At 42.4% G+C, this 14,574-nt stretch overlaps 1 protein-coding gene across 1 annotated transcript in view; it reads right to left on the reverse strand.

Annotated features, from left to right (window-relative positions):
• Nucleotides 1-14,574, reverse strand: part of LOC139395347 (dynein axonemal heavy chain 6-like) — a gene marked incomplete at its 5' end in the record, with an annotated part of 42,884 nt that overhangs the window by 23,069 nt on the left and 5,241 nt on the right. The window contains 5 exon segments of the mRNA XM_071142915.1: nt 5,412-5,602; nt 6,369-6,556; nt 10,352-10,487; nt 14,181-14,274; nt 14,394-14,533. Coding sequence (XP_070999016.1) covers nt 5,412-5,602; nt 6,369-6,556; nt 10,352-10,487; nt 14,181-14,274; nt 14,394-14,533 — 749 coding nt within the window.

Below are 14,574 nucleotides of genomic sequence, written 5' to 3' on the forward strand. Positions count from 1 at the left end.
CTGAGAGACAGAGGGTTAATACTGAGAGACAGAGTTAATACTGAGAGACAGAGAGTTAATACTGAGAGACAGAGTTAATACTGAGAGACAGAGAGTTAATACTGAGAGACAGAGTTAATACTGAGAGACAGAGAGTTAATACTGAGAGACAGAGTTAATACTGAGAGACAGAGTTAATACTGAGAGACAGAGAGTTAATACTGAGAGACAGAGAGTTAATACTGAGAGACAGAGTTAATACTGAGAGACAGAGAGTTAATACTGAGAGACAGAGAGTTAATACTGAGAGACAGAGAGTTAATACTGAGAGACAGAGATAATACTGAGAGACAGAGAGTTAATACTGAGAGACAGAGGGTTAATACTGAGAGACAGAGTTAATACTGAGAGACAGAGAGTTAATACTGAGAGACAGAGGGTTAATACTGAGAGACAGAGAGTTAATACTGAGAGACAGAGAGTTAATACTGAGAGACAGAGGGTTAATACTGAGAGACAGAGTTAATACTGAGAGACAGAGAGTTAATACTGAGAGACAGAGAGTTAATACTGAGAGACAGAGAGTTAATACTGAGAGACAGAGAGTTAATACTGAGAGACAGAGAGTTAATACTGAGAGACAGAGGGTTAATACTGAGAGACAGAGAGTTAATACTGAGAGACAGAGAGTTAATACTGAGCGACAGAGAGTTAATACTGAGAGACAGAGAGTTAATACTGAGAGACAGAGAGTTAATACTGAGAGACAGAGAGTTAATACTGAGAGACAGAGAGTTAATACTGAGAGACAGAGAGTTAATACTGAGAGACAGAGAGTTAATACTGAGAGACAGAGTTAATACTGAGAGACAGAGAGTTAATACTGAGAGACAGAGGGTTAATACTGAGAGACAGAGTTAATACTGAGAGACAGAGAGTTAATATTGAGAGACAGAGGGTTAATACTGAGAGACAGAGTTAATACTGAGAGACAGAGAGTTAATATTGAGAGGCAGAGAGTTAATATTGAGAGACAGAGGGTTAATACTGAGAGACAGAGAGTTAATACTGAGAGACAGAGAGTTAATACTGAGAGACAGAGAGTTAATACTGCGAGACAGATAGTTAATACTGAGAGACAGCGTTAATACTGAGAGACAGAGATAATACTGAGAGACAGAGGGTTAATACTGAGAGACAGAGAGTTAATACTGAGAGACAGAGTTAATACTGAGAGACAGAGTTAATACTGAGAGACAGAGAGTTAATACTGAGAGACAGAGAGTTAATACTGAGAGACAGAGAGTTAATACTGAGAGACAGAGAGTTAATACTGAGAGACAGAGTTAATACTGAGAGACAGAGTTAATACTGAGAGACAGAGTTAATACTGAGAGACAGAGAGTTAATACTGAGAGACAGAGAGTTAATACTGAGAGACAGAGTTAATACTGAGAGACAGAGTTAATACTGAGAGACAGAGAGTTAATATTGAGAGACAGAGAGTTCATACTGAGAGACAGAGTTAATACTGAGAGACAGAGAGTTAATAATGAGAGACAGAGAGTTAATACTGAGAGACAGAGAGTTAATACTGAGAGACAGAGTTAATACTGAGAGACAGAGAGTTAATACTGAGAGACAGAGAGTTAATACTGAGAGACAGAGTTAATACTGAGAGACAGAGATGATACTGAGAGACAGAGAGTTAATACTGAGAGACAGAGGGTTAATACTGAGAGACAGAGTTAATACTGAGAGACAGAGAGTTAATACTGAGAGACAGAGTTAATACTGAGAGACAGAGAGTTAATACTGAGAGACAGAGTTAATACTGAGAGACAGAGAGTTAATACTGAGAGACAGAGTTAATACTGAGAGACAGAGTTAATACTGAGAGACAGAGAGTTAATACTGAGAGACAGAGAGTTAATACTGAGAGACAGAGTTAATACTGAGAGACAGAGAGTTAATACTGAGAGACAGAGAGTTAATACTGAGAGACAGAGAGTTAATACTGAGAGACAGAGATAATACTGAGAGACAGAGAGTTAATACTGAGAGACAGAGGGTTAATACTGAGAGACAGAGTTAATACTGAGAGACAGAGAGTTAATACTGAGAGACAGAGGGTTAATACTGAGAGACAGAGAGTTAATACTGAGAGACAGAGAGTTAATACTGAGAGACAGAGGGTTAATACTGAGAGACAGAGTTAATACTGAGAGACAGAGAGTTAATACTGAGAGACAGAGAGTTAATACTGAGAGACAGAGAGTTAATACTGAGAGACAGAGAGTTAATACTGAGAGACAGAGAGTTAATACTGAGAGACAGAGAGTTAATACTGAGAGACAGAGGGTTAATACTGAGAGACAGAGAGTTAATACTGAGAGACAGAGAGTTAATACTGAGCGACAGAGAGTTAATACTGAGAGACAGAGAGTTAATACTGAGAGACAGAGAGTTAATACTGAGAGACAGAGAGTTAATACTGAGAGACAGAGAGTTAATACTGAGAGACAGAGAGTTAATACTGAGAGACAGAGAGTTAATACTGAGAGACAGAGTTAATACTGAGAGACAGAGAGTTAATACTGAGAGACAGAGGGTTAATACTGAGAGACAGAGTTAATACTGAGAGACAGAGAGTTAATATTGAGAGACAGAGGGTTAATACTGAGAGACAGAGTTAATACTGAGAGACAGAGAGTTAATATTGAGAGGCAGAGAGTTAATATTGAGAGACAGAGGGTTAATACTGAGAGACAGAGAGTTAATACTGAGAGACAGAGAGTTAATACTGAGAGACAGAGAGTTAATACTGCGAGACAGATAGTTAATACTGAGAGACAGCGTTAATACTGAGAGACAGAGATAATACTGAGAGACAGAGGGTTAATACTGAGAGACAGAGAGTTAATACTGAGAGACAGAGTTAATACTGAGAGACAGAGTTAATACTGAGAGACAGAGAGTTAATACTGAGAGACAGAGAGTTAATACTGAGAGACAGAGAGTTAATACTGAGAGACAGAGAGTTAATACTGAGAGACAGAGTTAATACTGAGAGACAGAGTTAATACTGAGAGACAGAGTTAATACTGAGAGACAGAGAGTTAATACTGAGAGACAGAGAGTTAATACTGAGAGACAGAGTTAATACTGAGAGACAGAGTTAATACTGAGATACAGAGAGTTAATATTGAGAGACAGAGAGTTCATACTGAGAGACAGAGTTAATACTGAGAGACAGAGAGTTAATAATGAGAGACAGAGAGTTAATACTGAGAGACAGAGAGTTAATACTGAGAGACAGAGTTAATACTGAGAGACAGAGAGTTAATACTGAGAGACAGAGAGTTAATACTGAGAGACAGAGTTAATACTGAGAGACAGAGACTTAATACTGAGAGACAGAGAGTTAATACTGAGAGACAGAGAGTTAATACTGAGAGACAGAGAGTTAATACTGAGAGACAGAGAGTTAATACTGAGAGACAGAGTTAATACTGAGAGACAGAGTTAATACTGAGAGACAGAGTTAATACTGAGATACAGAGAGTTAATACTGAGAGACAGAGAGTTAATACTGAGAGACAGAGTTAATACTGAGAGACAGAGTTAATACTGAGAGACAGTGAGTTAATATTGAGAGACAGAGAGTTAATACTGAGAGACAGAGTTAATACTGAGAGACAGAGAGTTAATACTGAGAGACAGAGAGTTAATACTGAGAGACAGAGAGTTAATACTGAGAGACAGAGTTAATACTGAGAGACAGAGAGTTAATACTGAGAGACAGAGAGTTAATACTGAGAGACAGAGATAATACTGAGAGACAGAGAGTTAATACTGAGAGACAGAGAGTTAATACTGAGAGACAGAGTTAATACTGAGAGACAGAGAGTTAATACTGAGAGACAGAGTTAATACTGAGAGACAGAGTTAATACTGAGAGACAGAGAGTTAATACTGAGAGACAGAGAGTTAATACTGAGAGACAGAGTTAATACTGAGAGACAGAGAGTTAATACTGAGAGACAGAGAGTTAATACTGAGAGACAGAGAGTTAATACTGAGAGACAGAGTTAATACTGAGAGACAGAGAGTTAATACTGAGAGACAGAGAGTTAATACTGAGAGACAGAGAGTTAATACTGAGAGACAGAGGGTTAATACTGAGAGACAGAGAGTTAATACTGAGAGACAGAGAGTTAATACTGAGCGACAGAGAGTTAATACTGAGAGACAGAGAGTTAATACTGAGAGACAGAGAGTTAATACTGAGAGACAGAGAGTTAATACTGAGCGACAGAGAGTTAATACTGAGAGACAGAGAGTTAATACTGAGAGACAGAGAGTTAATACTGAGAGACAGAGAGTTAATACTGAGAGACAGAGAGTTAATACTGAGAGACAGAGAGTTAATACTGAGAGACAGAGTTAATACTGAGAGACAGAGAGTTAATACTGAGAGACAGAGGGTTAATACTGAGAGACAGAGTTAATACTGAGAGACAGAGAGTTAATATTGAGAGACAGAGGGTTAATACTGAGAGACAGAGTTAATACTGAGAGACAGAGAGTTAATATTGAGAGGCAGAGAGTTAATATTGAGAGACAGAGGGTTAATACTGAGAGACAGAGAGTTAATATTGAGAGACAGAGAGTTAATATTGAGAGACAGAGGGTTAATACTGAGAGACAGAGTTAATACTGAGAGACAGAGAGTTAATATTGAGAGGCAGAGAGTTAATATTGAGAGACAGAGGGTTAATACTGAGAGACAGAGAGTTAATATTGAGAGACAGAGAGTTAATATTGAGAGACAGAGGGTTAATACTGAGAGACAGAGTTAATACTGAGAGACAGAGAGTTAATATTGAGAGACAGAGGGTTAATACTGAGAGACAGAGTTAATACTGAGAGACAGAGAGTTAATATTGAGAGGCAGAGGATTAATACTGAGAGACAGAGGGTTAATACTGAGAGACAGAGAGTTAATACTGAGAGACAGAGAGTTAATACTGAGAGACAGAGAGTTAATACTGAGAGACAGAGAGTTAATACTGAGAGACAGAGGGTTAATACTGAGAGACAGAGAGTTAATATTGAGAGGCAGAGAGGACCCTGACCTAGAGAGAGATTTGTATTGATTTCTTTTTCATTGAACCTTTATTTAACTAGTCAAGTCAGTTAAGAACAAATTCTTATTTACAATGACGGCCTACACCAGCCAAACCCTCCCTTAACCCGGACAACACCAGCTAAACCTGGACACATGATGAGAAAGAAGGACAAGTTGCTAATACTGAGATGCAGGGGACGGACATAGAGAGGGGAACAGTCTGAGAGGGGGACAGTGGTACCCAACTACCCCTCCCTCCCTCCCCCTTCTCCTCCATCCTCCCGCTGTCCCACCCCCTCACCTGTCCAGGTATCCCCTCTCCTTGGCGAAGCGTTGGAAGGCTCCCATGGGGTCTGATCCGGTACTGAGGATGAAGACCAGGGGGGTGGAGGGAGACATGTCACTGTAGAGAGTGGCCAGGTCAACAGGAGGGTTCTCTACAAACTGTTTCCCCAGGCTCACGATCACAAACTCTGTCACCGCAAACACCACCTAGAGGGAGGGAGGGAGAGTGGCCGGGAGAGTAAGTCAACTCCCTCTGGCTATCTACTCTGATTCCAGAGTATTCTCCTCTGAGAGTTTCAGAGAGCAGAATAACTGCATTTACAAACGTTCAACACCAGCTGAATATGGCCGCCGTCAGCAAACGTTGGCAAAAAAACATCATTAAAATGTTGCCAGCAGCACAGTTACAGTCACCAACACTCAGGATAACATGAAAACAGCCTAACCAGCTCTGCTAGCTCAAGGAAAACGGTCAGAGTGAGGTGTTCTCTCATTATGTGTCTGGAAGTAGCTAGCCAGCTAGCCAACGTTAGCCAGTTAGCTTGGGTGGTTGACGATAGTTGTGAGGTCAGAACGCTCGGCTCAAACCTAGTCCTCGCGCCAGAGCGTCCAGTATGCGCTCTGAACGCTCCGTGAGCCAAACGCTCTGGATTTACCAACGTACAATCGGACAACGCTCAGACCACACTCTGGCACTCCAGATTGAATTTAAGAACACACCCTAAATAAAACGGATGGATGAACATAACTGCAAATATCGCTGTGTGACCTGAAGGGCAACTTCTATCAAATATGACCATTGATATACAACATACAATGAGAGAGATGCCAAGAAAACTGCCAGCCCTTTCACCATCACAAGCAGACTGATACACACACACACACGTGCACGCACACACGCACACACACACGCACACACACACACACACACACACACGCACACACACACACGCACACCAACAACCCCCACTACCTTCTCCTCCATGAAGCTCTTGATGAGCACCAGTTTCTGGAAGGCCCCCAGTCTCTGATCCCAGTGACCCCTGACCCCGTTTGCCTTTTCCTTCTCTTCTTCAGACATCTCCTCTGAGTAGGGAGGCAGCTGGGAGTCAGACACGTAGCCCTGCCAGTTCTCTGGGTTGAAACACACTTCCAGACGACCTGGGAACACACACTCCAATATTCATCTACTTCTGTAGCTAGGCAGAAGAGTGTGTGTTCCCATTGACATCATTAGCATTGACATTGACATCATTAGCAGATTACAAGGTAGTGGTAATGTCTAGGTTATTTTAGCTGTGTTACAACTCTACCTAGTGATAATCTCTAGGTTATTTTAGCTGTGTTACCACTCTACCTAGTGGTAATCTCTAGGTTATTTTAGCTGTGTTACAACTCTACCTAGTGGTAATCTCTAGGTTATTTTAGCTGTGTTACCACTCTACCTAGTGGTAATCTCTAGGTTATTTTAGCTGGTTACTACTCTACCTAGTGGTAATCTCTAGGTTATTTTAGATGTGTTACTACTCTACCTAGTGGTAATCTCTAGGTTATTTTAGCTGTGTGTTACTACTCTACCTAGTGGTAATCTCTAGGTTATTTTAGCTGTGTTACTACTCTACCTAGTGGTAATCTCTAGGTTATTTTAGATGTGTTACTACTCTACCTAGTGGTAATCTCTAGGTTATTTAAGCTGTGTGTTACCACTCTACCTAGTGGCAATCTCTAGGTTATTTTAGCTGTATGTTACTCTACCTAGTGGTAATCTCTAGGTTATTTTAGCTGTGTTACTACTCTACCTAGTGGCAATCTCTAGGTTATTTTAGCTGTGTGTTACCACTCTACCTAGTGGTAATCTATAGGTTATTTTAGCTGTATGTTACTCTACCTAGTGGTAATCTCTAGGTTATTTTAGCTGTGTTACTACTCTACCTAGTGGTAATCTCTAGGTTATTTTAGCTGTGTGTTACTACTCTACCTAGTGGTAATCTCTAGGTTATTTTAGCTGTGTGTTACCACTCTACCTAGTGGTAATCTCTAGGTTATTTTAGCTGTGTGTTACTACTCTACCTAGTGGTAATCTCTAGGTTATTTTAGCTGTGTTACTACTCTACCTAGTGGTAATCTCTAGGTTATTTTAGCTGTGTTACTACTCTACCTAGTGGTAATCTCTAGGTTATTTTAGCTGTGTGTTACCACTCTACCTAGTGGTAATCTCTAGGTTATTTTAGCTGTGTTACTACTCTACCTAGTGGTAATCTATAGGTTATTTTAGCTGTATGTTACTCTACCTAGTGGTAATCTCTAGGTTATTTTAGCTGTGTGTTACTACTCTACCTAGTGGTAATCTCTAGGTTATTTTAGCTGTGTTACTACTCTACCTAGTGGTAATCTCTAGGTTATCTTAGCTGTGTGTTACTACTCTACCTAGTGGTAATCTATAGGTTATTTTAGCTGTGTTACTACTCTACCTACTGGTAATCTCTAGGTTATTTTAGCTGTGTTACTACTCTACCTAGTGGTAATCTCTAGGTTATTTTAGCTGTGTTACCACTCTACCTAGTGGTAATCTCTAGGTTATTTTAGCTGTGTTACCACTCTACCTAGTGGTAATCTCTAGGTTATTTTAGCTGTGTTACCACTCTACCTAGTGGTAATATCTAGGTTATTTTAGCTGTGTGTTACTACTCTACCTAGTGGTAATCTCTTAGGTTATTTTATCTGTGTTACTACTCTACCTAGTGGTAATCTCTAGGTTATTTTAGCTGTGTTACTACTCTACCTAGTGGTAATCTCTAGGTTATTTTAGCTGTGTTACTACTCTACCTAGTGGTAATCTCTAGGTTATTTTAGCTGTGTTACTACTCTACCTAGTGGTAATCTCTAGGTTATTTTTAGCTGTGTTACTACTCTACCTAGTGGTAATCTCTAGGTTATTTTAGCTGTATGTTACTCTACCTAGTGGTAATCTCTAGGTTATTTTAGCTGTGTGTTACTACTCTACCTAGTGGTAATCTCTATGTTATTTTAGCTGTGTTACAACTCTACCTAGTGGTAATCTCTAGGTTATTTTTAGCTGTGTTACTACTCTACCTAGTGGTAATCTCTAGGTTATTTTAGCTGTATGTTACTCTACCTAGTGGTAATCTCTAGGTTATTTTAGCTGTGTGTTACTACTCTACCTAGTGGTAATCTCTAGGTTATTTTAGCTGTGTTACTACTCTACCTAGTGGTAATCTCTAGGTTATTTTAGCTGTGTTACTACTCTACCTAGTGGTAATCTCTAGGTTATTTTAGCTGTGTTACTATTCTACCTAGTGGTAATCTCTAGGTTATTTTAGCTGTGTGTTACTACTCTACCTAGTTTTATAGAGATGGGTGTCTAGGTTATTTAAGCTGTGTGTTACTACTCTACCTAGTTTTATAGAGATGGGTGTCTAGGTTATTTTAGCTGTGTGTTACTACTCTACCTAGTTTTATGGAGATGGGTGTCTAGGTTATTTAAGCTGTGTGTTACTACTCTACCTAGTTTTATAGAGATGGGTGTCTAGGTTATTTTAGCTGTGTGTTACTACTCTACCTAGTTTTATAGAGATGGGTGTCTAGGTTATTTAAGCTGTGTGTTACTATTCTACCTAGTGGTAATCTCTAGGTTATTTTAGTTGTGTTACTCTACCTAGTTTTATAGAGATGGGTGTCTAGGTTATTTAAGCTGTGTGTTACTACTCTACCTAGTTTTATAGAGATGGGTGTCTAGGTTATTTAAGCTGTGTGTTACTACTCTACCTAGTTTTATAGAGATGGGTGTCTAGGTTATTTAAGCTGTGTGTTACTACTCTACCTAGTTTTATAGAGATGGGTGTCTAGGTTATTTTAGCTGTGTGTTACTCTACCTAGTTTTATGGAGATGGGTGTCTAGGTTATTTAAGCTGTGTTACTACTCTACCTAGTTTTATAGAGATGGGTGTCTAGGTTATTTTAGCTTTGTGTTACTACTCTACCTAGTTTTATAGAGATGGGTGTCTAGGTTATTTTAGCTGTGTGTTACTCTACCTAGTTTTATGGAGATGGGTGTCTAGGTTATTTAAGCTGTGTTACTACTCTACCTAGTTTTATAGAGATGGGTGTCTAGGTTATTTTAGCTGTGTGTTACTCTACCTAGTTTTATAGAGATGGGTGTCTAGGTTATTTAAGCTGTGTGTTACTACTCTACCTAGTTTTATAGAGATGGGTGTCTAGGTTATTTAAGCTGTGTGTTACTACTCTACCTAGTTTTATAGAGATGGGTGTCTAGGTTATTTAAGCTGTGTGTTACTACTCTACCTAGTTTTATAGAGATGGGTGTCTAGGTTATTTTAGCTGTGTGTTACTCTACCTAGTTTTATAGAGATGGGTGTCTAGGTTATTTAAGCTGTGTGTTACTCTACCTAGTTTTATAGAGATGGGTGTCTAGGTTATTTAAGCTGTGTGTTACTACTCTACCTAGTTTTATAGAGATGGGTGTCTAGGTTATTTAAGCTGTGTGTTACTACTCTACCTAGTTTTATAGAGATGGGTGTCTAGGTTATTTTAGCTGTGTTACTACTCTACCTAGTTTTATAGAGATGGGTGTCTATGTTATTTAAGCTGTGTTACTACTCTACCTAGTTTTATAGAGATGGGTGTCTAGGTTATTTTAGCTGTGTTACTACTCTACCTAGTTTTATAGAGATGGGTGTCTAGGTTATTTAAGCTGTGTGTTACTACTCTACCTAGTTTTATAGAGATGGGTGTCTAGGTTATTTTAGTTGTGTTACTCTACCTAGTTTTATAGAGATGGGTGTCTAGGTTATTTTAGCTGTGTGTTACTACTCTACCTAGTTTTATAGAGATGGGTGTCTAGGTTATTTTAGTTGTGTTACTCTACCTAGTTTTATAGAGATGGGTGTCTAGGTTATTTAAGCTGTGTTACTCTACCTAGTTTTATAGAGATGGGTGTGGCGGTGATCTCTCTCTTGATGCCGTTGAAGCAGGGCAGCGTGTCCTCCAGCTCACAGCATGTCTGCCAGGTAAACTCTGACAGCCATGGCACCTCAGGCCTCTCTGGATGATCCTGATGGGGGAGAGAGGGAGAGAGAGCCAGGGGGAGGGAGGGAGAGAGAGGCAGGGGGGGGGGGGCAGCCAGGGGGAGGGAGGGAGAGAGAGACAGCCAGGGGGAGGGTGGGAGAGAGAGCCAGGGGGGAGGGAGGGAGAGAGAGAGAGCCAGGGGAGAGGGAGGGAGAGAGAGACAGCCAGGGGGGAGGGAGGGAGAGAGAGACAGCCAGGGGGTAGGGAGGGAGAGAGAGAGCCAGGGGGGGAGGGAGAGAGACAGCCAGGGGGAGGGAGGGAGGGAGAGAGCCAGGGGGGAGGGAGGGAGAGAGAGACAGCCAGGGGGGAGGGAGGGAGAGAGAGACAGCCAGGGGGTAGGGAGGGAGAGAGAGAGCCAGGGGGGGAGGGAGAGAGACAGCCAGGGGGAGGGAGGGAGGGAGAGAGCCAGGGGGGAGGGAGGGAGAGAGAGACAGCCAGGGGGAGAGACAGCCAGGGGGGAGGGAGGAAGAGACAGCCAGGGGTTGGGAGGGAGAGACAGCCAGGGGGGAGGGAGGGAGAGACAGCCAGGGGGGAGGGAGGGAGAGACAGTCAGGGGGGAGGGAGGGAGGGAGAGACAGCCAGGGGGAGGGAGAGAGGGAGAGCCAGGGGAGAGGGATGGAGGAAGGGAGAGGAGAGGAGAAAGGTAGAGGGGACAAAAGAAAAGAGAAGTGCAGTGGACAGAGAAGCGAATGGATAGATAGAGAGGGGGTGTGGAGAGGAGACATAAGAGAATGATAGATAGAGGAGGGTGTGTGGAGAGGAGACATAAGAGAATGATAGATAGAGAGGGGGTGTGGAGAGGAGACATAAGAGAATGATAGATAGAGAGGGGGTGTGGAGAGGAGACATAAGAGAATGATAGATAGAGAGGGGGTGTGGAGAGGAGACATAAGAGAATGACAGATAGAGAGGGGGTGTGGAGAGGAGACATAAGAGAATGAGAGATAGAGGGGGTGTGTGGAGAGGAGACATAAGAGAATGATAGATAGAGGGGGGTGTGTGGAGAGGAGACATAAGAGAATGATAGATAGAGAGGGGGTGTGGAGAGGAGACATAAGAGAATGATAGATAGAGGGGGGTGTGGAGAGGAGACATAAGAGAATGATAGATAGAGAGGGGGTGTGTGGAGAGGAGACATAAGAGAATGATAGATAGAGGGGGTGTGTGGAGAGGAGACATAAGATAATGATAGATAGAGAGGGGGTGTGGAGAGGAGACATAAGATAATGATATATAGAGAGGGGGTGTGGAGAGGAGACATAAGAGAATGATAGATAGAGGGGGTGTGTGGAGAGGAGACATAAGAAAATGATAGATAGAGAGGGGGTGTGGAGAGGAGACATAAGAGAATGATAGATAGAGAGGGGGTGTGTGGAGAGGAGACATAAGAGAATGATAGATAGAGGGGGTGTGTGGAGAGGAGACATAAGAGAATGATAGATAGAGAGGGGGTGTGGAGAGGAGACATAAGAGAATGATATATAGAGAGGGGGTGTGGAGAGGAGACATAAGAGAATGATAGATAGAGGGGGTGTGTGGAGAGGAGACATAAGAGAATGATAGATAGAGGGGGTGTGTGGAGAGGAGACATAAGAGAATGATAGATAGAGAGGGGGTGTGGAGAGGAGACATAAGATAATGATAGATAGAGAGGGGGTGTGTGGAGAGGAGACATAAGAGAATGATAGATAGAGAGGGGGTGTGGAGAGGAGACATAAGATAATGATAGATAGAGAGGGGGTGTGTGGAGAGGAGACATAAGAGAATGATAGATAGAGGGGGTGTGTGGAGAGGAGACATAAGAGAATGATAGATAGAGAGGGGGTGTGGAGAGGAGACATAAGAGAATGATAGATAGAGGGGGGTGTGTGGAGAGGAGACATAAGAGAATGATAGATAGAGAGGGGGCGTGGAGAGGAGACATAAGAGAATGATAGATAGTGGGGGTGTGTGGAGAGGAGACATAAGAGAATGATAGATAGAGAGGGGGTGTGGAGAGGAGACATAAGAGAATGATATATAGAGAGGGGGTGTGGAGAGGAGACATAAGAGAATGATAGATAGAGGGGGTGTGTGGAGAGGAGACATAAGAGAATGATAGATAGAGGGGGGTGTGTGGAGAGGAGACATAAGAGAATGATAGATAGAGAGGGGGTGTGGAGAGGAGACATAAGATAATGATAGATAGAGAGGGGGTGTGTGGAGAGGAGACATAAGAGAATGATAGATAGAGGGGGTGTGTGGAGAGGAGACATAAGAGAATGATAGATAGAGGGGGGTGTGTGGAGAGGAGACATAAGAGAATGATAGATAGAGAGGGGGTGTGGAGAGGAGACATAAGATAATGATAGATAGAGAGGGGGTGTGTGGAGAGGAGACAAAAGAGAATGATAGATAGAGGGGGTGTGTGGAGAGGAGACATAAGATAATGATAGATAGAGGGGGGTGTGTGGAGAGGAGACATAAGAGAATGATAGATAGAGAGGGGGTGTGGAGAGGAGACATAAGAGAATGATAGATAGAGAGGGTGTGTGGAGAGGAGACATAAGAGAATGATAGATAGAGAGGGGGTGTGGAGAGGAGACATAAGATAATGATAGATAGAGAGGGGGTGTGGAGAGGAGACATAAGAGAATGATAGATAGAGAGGGGGTGTGGAGAGGAGACATAAGAGAATGATAGATAGAGGGGGGGTGTGGAGAGGAGACATAAGATAATGATAGATAGAGGGGGGTGTGTGGAGAGGAGACAGAAGAGGAGCGGAGGACAAGGGGACATTGGGTATTACGTGGAGAACCGAGGTGATGGATGGAGAGAAGATGAGGTGGGGGGTGAATAGAAGATAAGCAGGGGAGGACGGAGGATCAGGACATCATTTTAATGAGAATGGCCCCCCAATGGTTTAGGGTCCCAGTTTCAGACACAGCGGCCATCTTTCCCCTGGTTAAATAACGACATATAGAGACAGACTAAACCGCCCATTAGATATAGAGTCATTGAATAATACATTCAGCAATCCACTCTTGTCAGAACTCTTCAAAAAACCCTGCTCTAGAGAAAGATGATGAAGTCTGTGTCCCAACACACTGTTCTCAGGCTAGTGTACTGTATGGCACAACTTATGATTAGAATTGGGGAGGGTTAGCTGATCCTAGATCTGTGTCTCTGGAGACAGCTAAGTCATTGACTACACACAGACACATGGGGACATCAGTATTCTACACACAGTCACAGGTTAGAGGGGACTCTCTCCCCCTCTCTGTTTCTCTCTCCTGCAGAGCGGGAAAGAGGCTGACAAGCCCTCTGGTATACAGGCACTCTTAACTAGGTTATTTAAAATGATGCATTCCTAATGGGCTGAGTAAAGACTGCTGAGGGATAGAAGAAGTGGGAAATATTGTCTGGCTCAAGACATATCTTCATTTTAGGGAGAGATTCCAGACAGCCCTGTTATAGACCAGTGACAGTTTATCAACATGTATGTTGTGCTGCATATTACAACAAACCTGAGCTCTCTTTCTGGTTTGGGTTTGAACAGTAATATGATTGGTAAAGGTCTTGTAATTCATATCTATCCTTTTTGACTGGCTTAGAGTGGACACTAGTTGCCTTTAATTGGCTGACAGTGGACGATAGTCCCATTTGATTGGCTGACGGGCCCGTCAATCAACCTGACTACCTTGTCAAGGGGGGGCGCTCCTCGCAGGAAGTGCTGCCACTCTGCGTCAGTGACCTCCCCATGCTGGCGCATGATGTCCACACAAAGCATGAAGCTGTAATAACAAAAATATGAATCATCATCATCATCATCATCATCATCATCGTGAATATATTTGTAGAGCCCATTTGATACCCAGAATGCAGCTTAAAGAAAAGGTCAAACCCCCTTCACCTGTAGATGGTCTTGTGCTGCTCAAACAGGCCGCGGGATATGTTGGTATAACTGGTGAGCAGGGTCTGGTCCAGGAGGATCTGCAGGCGCTCTTCCAGAACACTGCTCTTCTCTGATATCTCTATGGTGGAGTTAAAGAGCTACAGGGGAGGGGGGTCAGAGAGAGCAGGGGAGAGGGAGG

Source organism: Oncorhynchus clarkii, unplaced genomic scaffold, assembly GCF_045791955.1.
Source record: "Oncorhynchus clarkii lewisi isolate Uvic-CL-2024 unplaced genomic scaffold, UVic_Ocla_1.0 unplaced_contig_13759_pilon_pilon, whole genome shotgun sequence".
In the NCBI taxonomy this organism is placed as follows: Eukaryota; Metazoa; Chordata; class Actinopteri; order Salmoniformes; family Salmonidae; genus Oncorhynchus; species Oncorhynchus clarkii.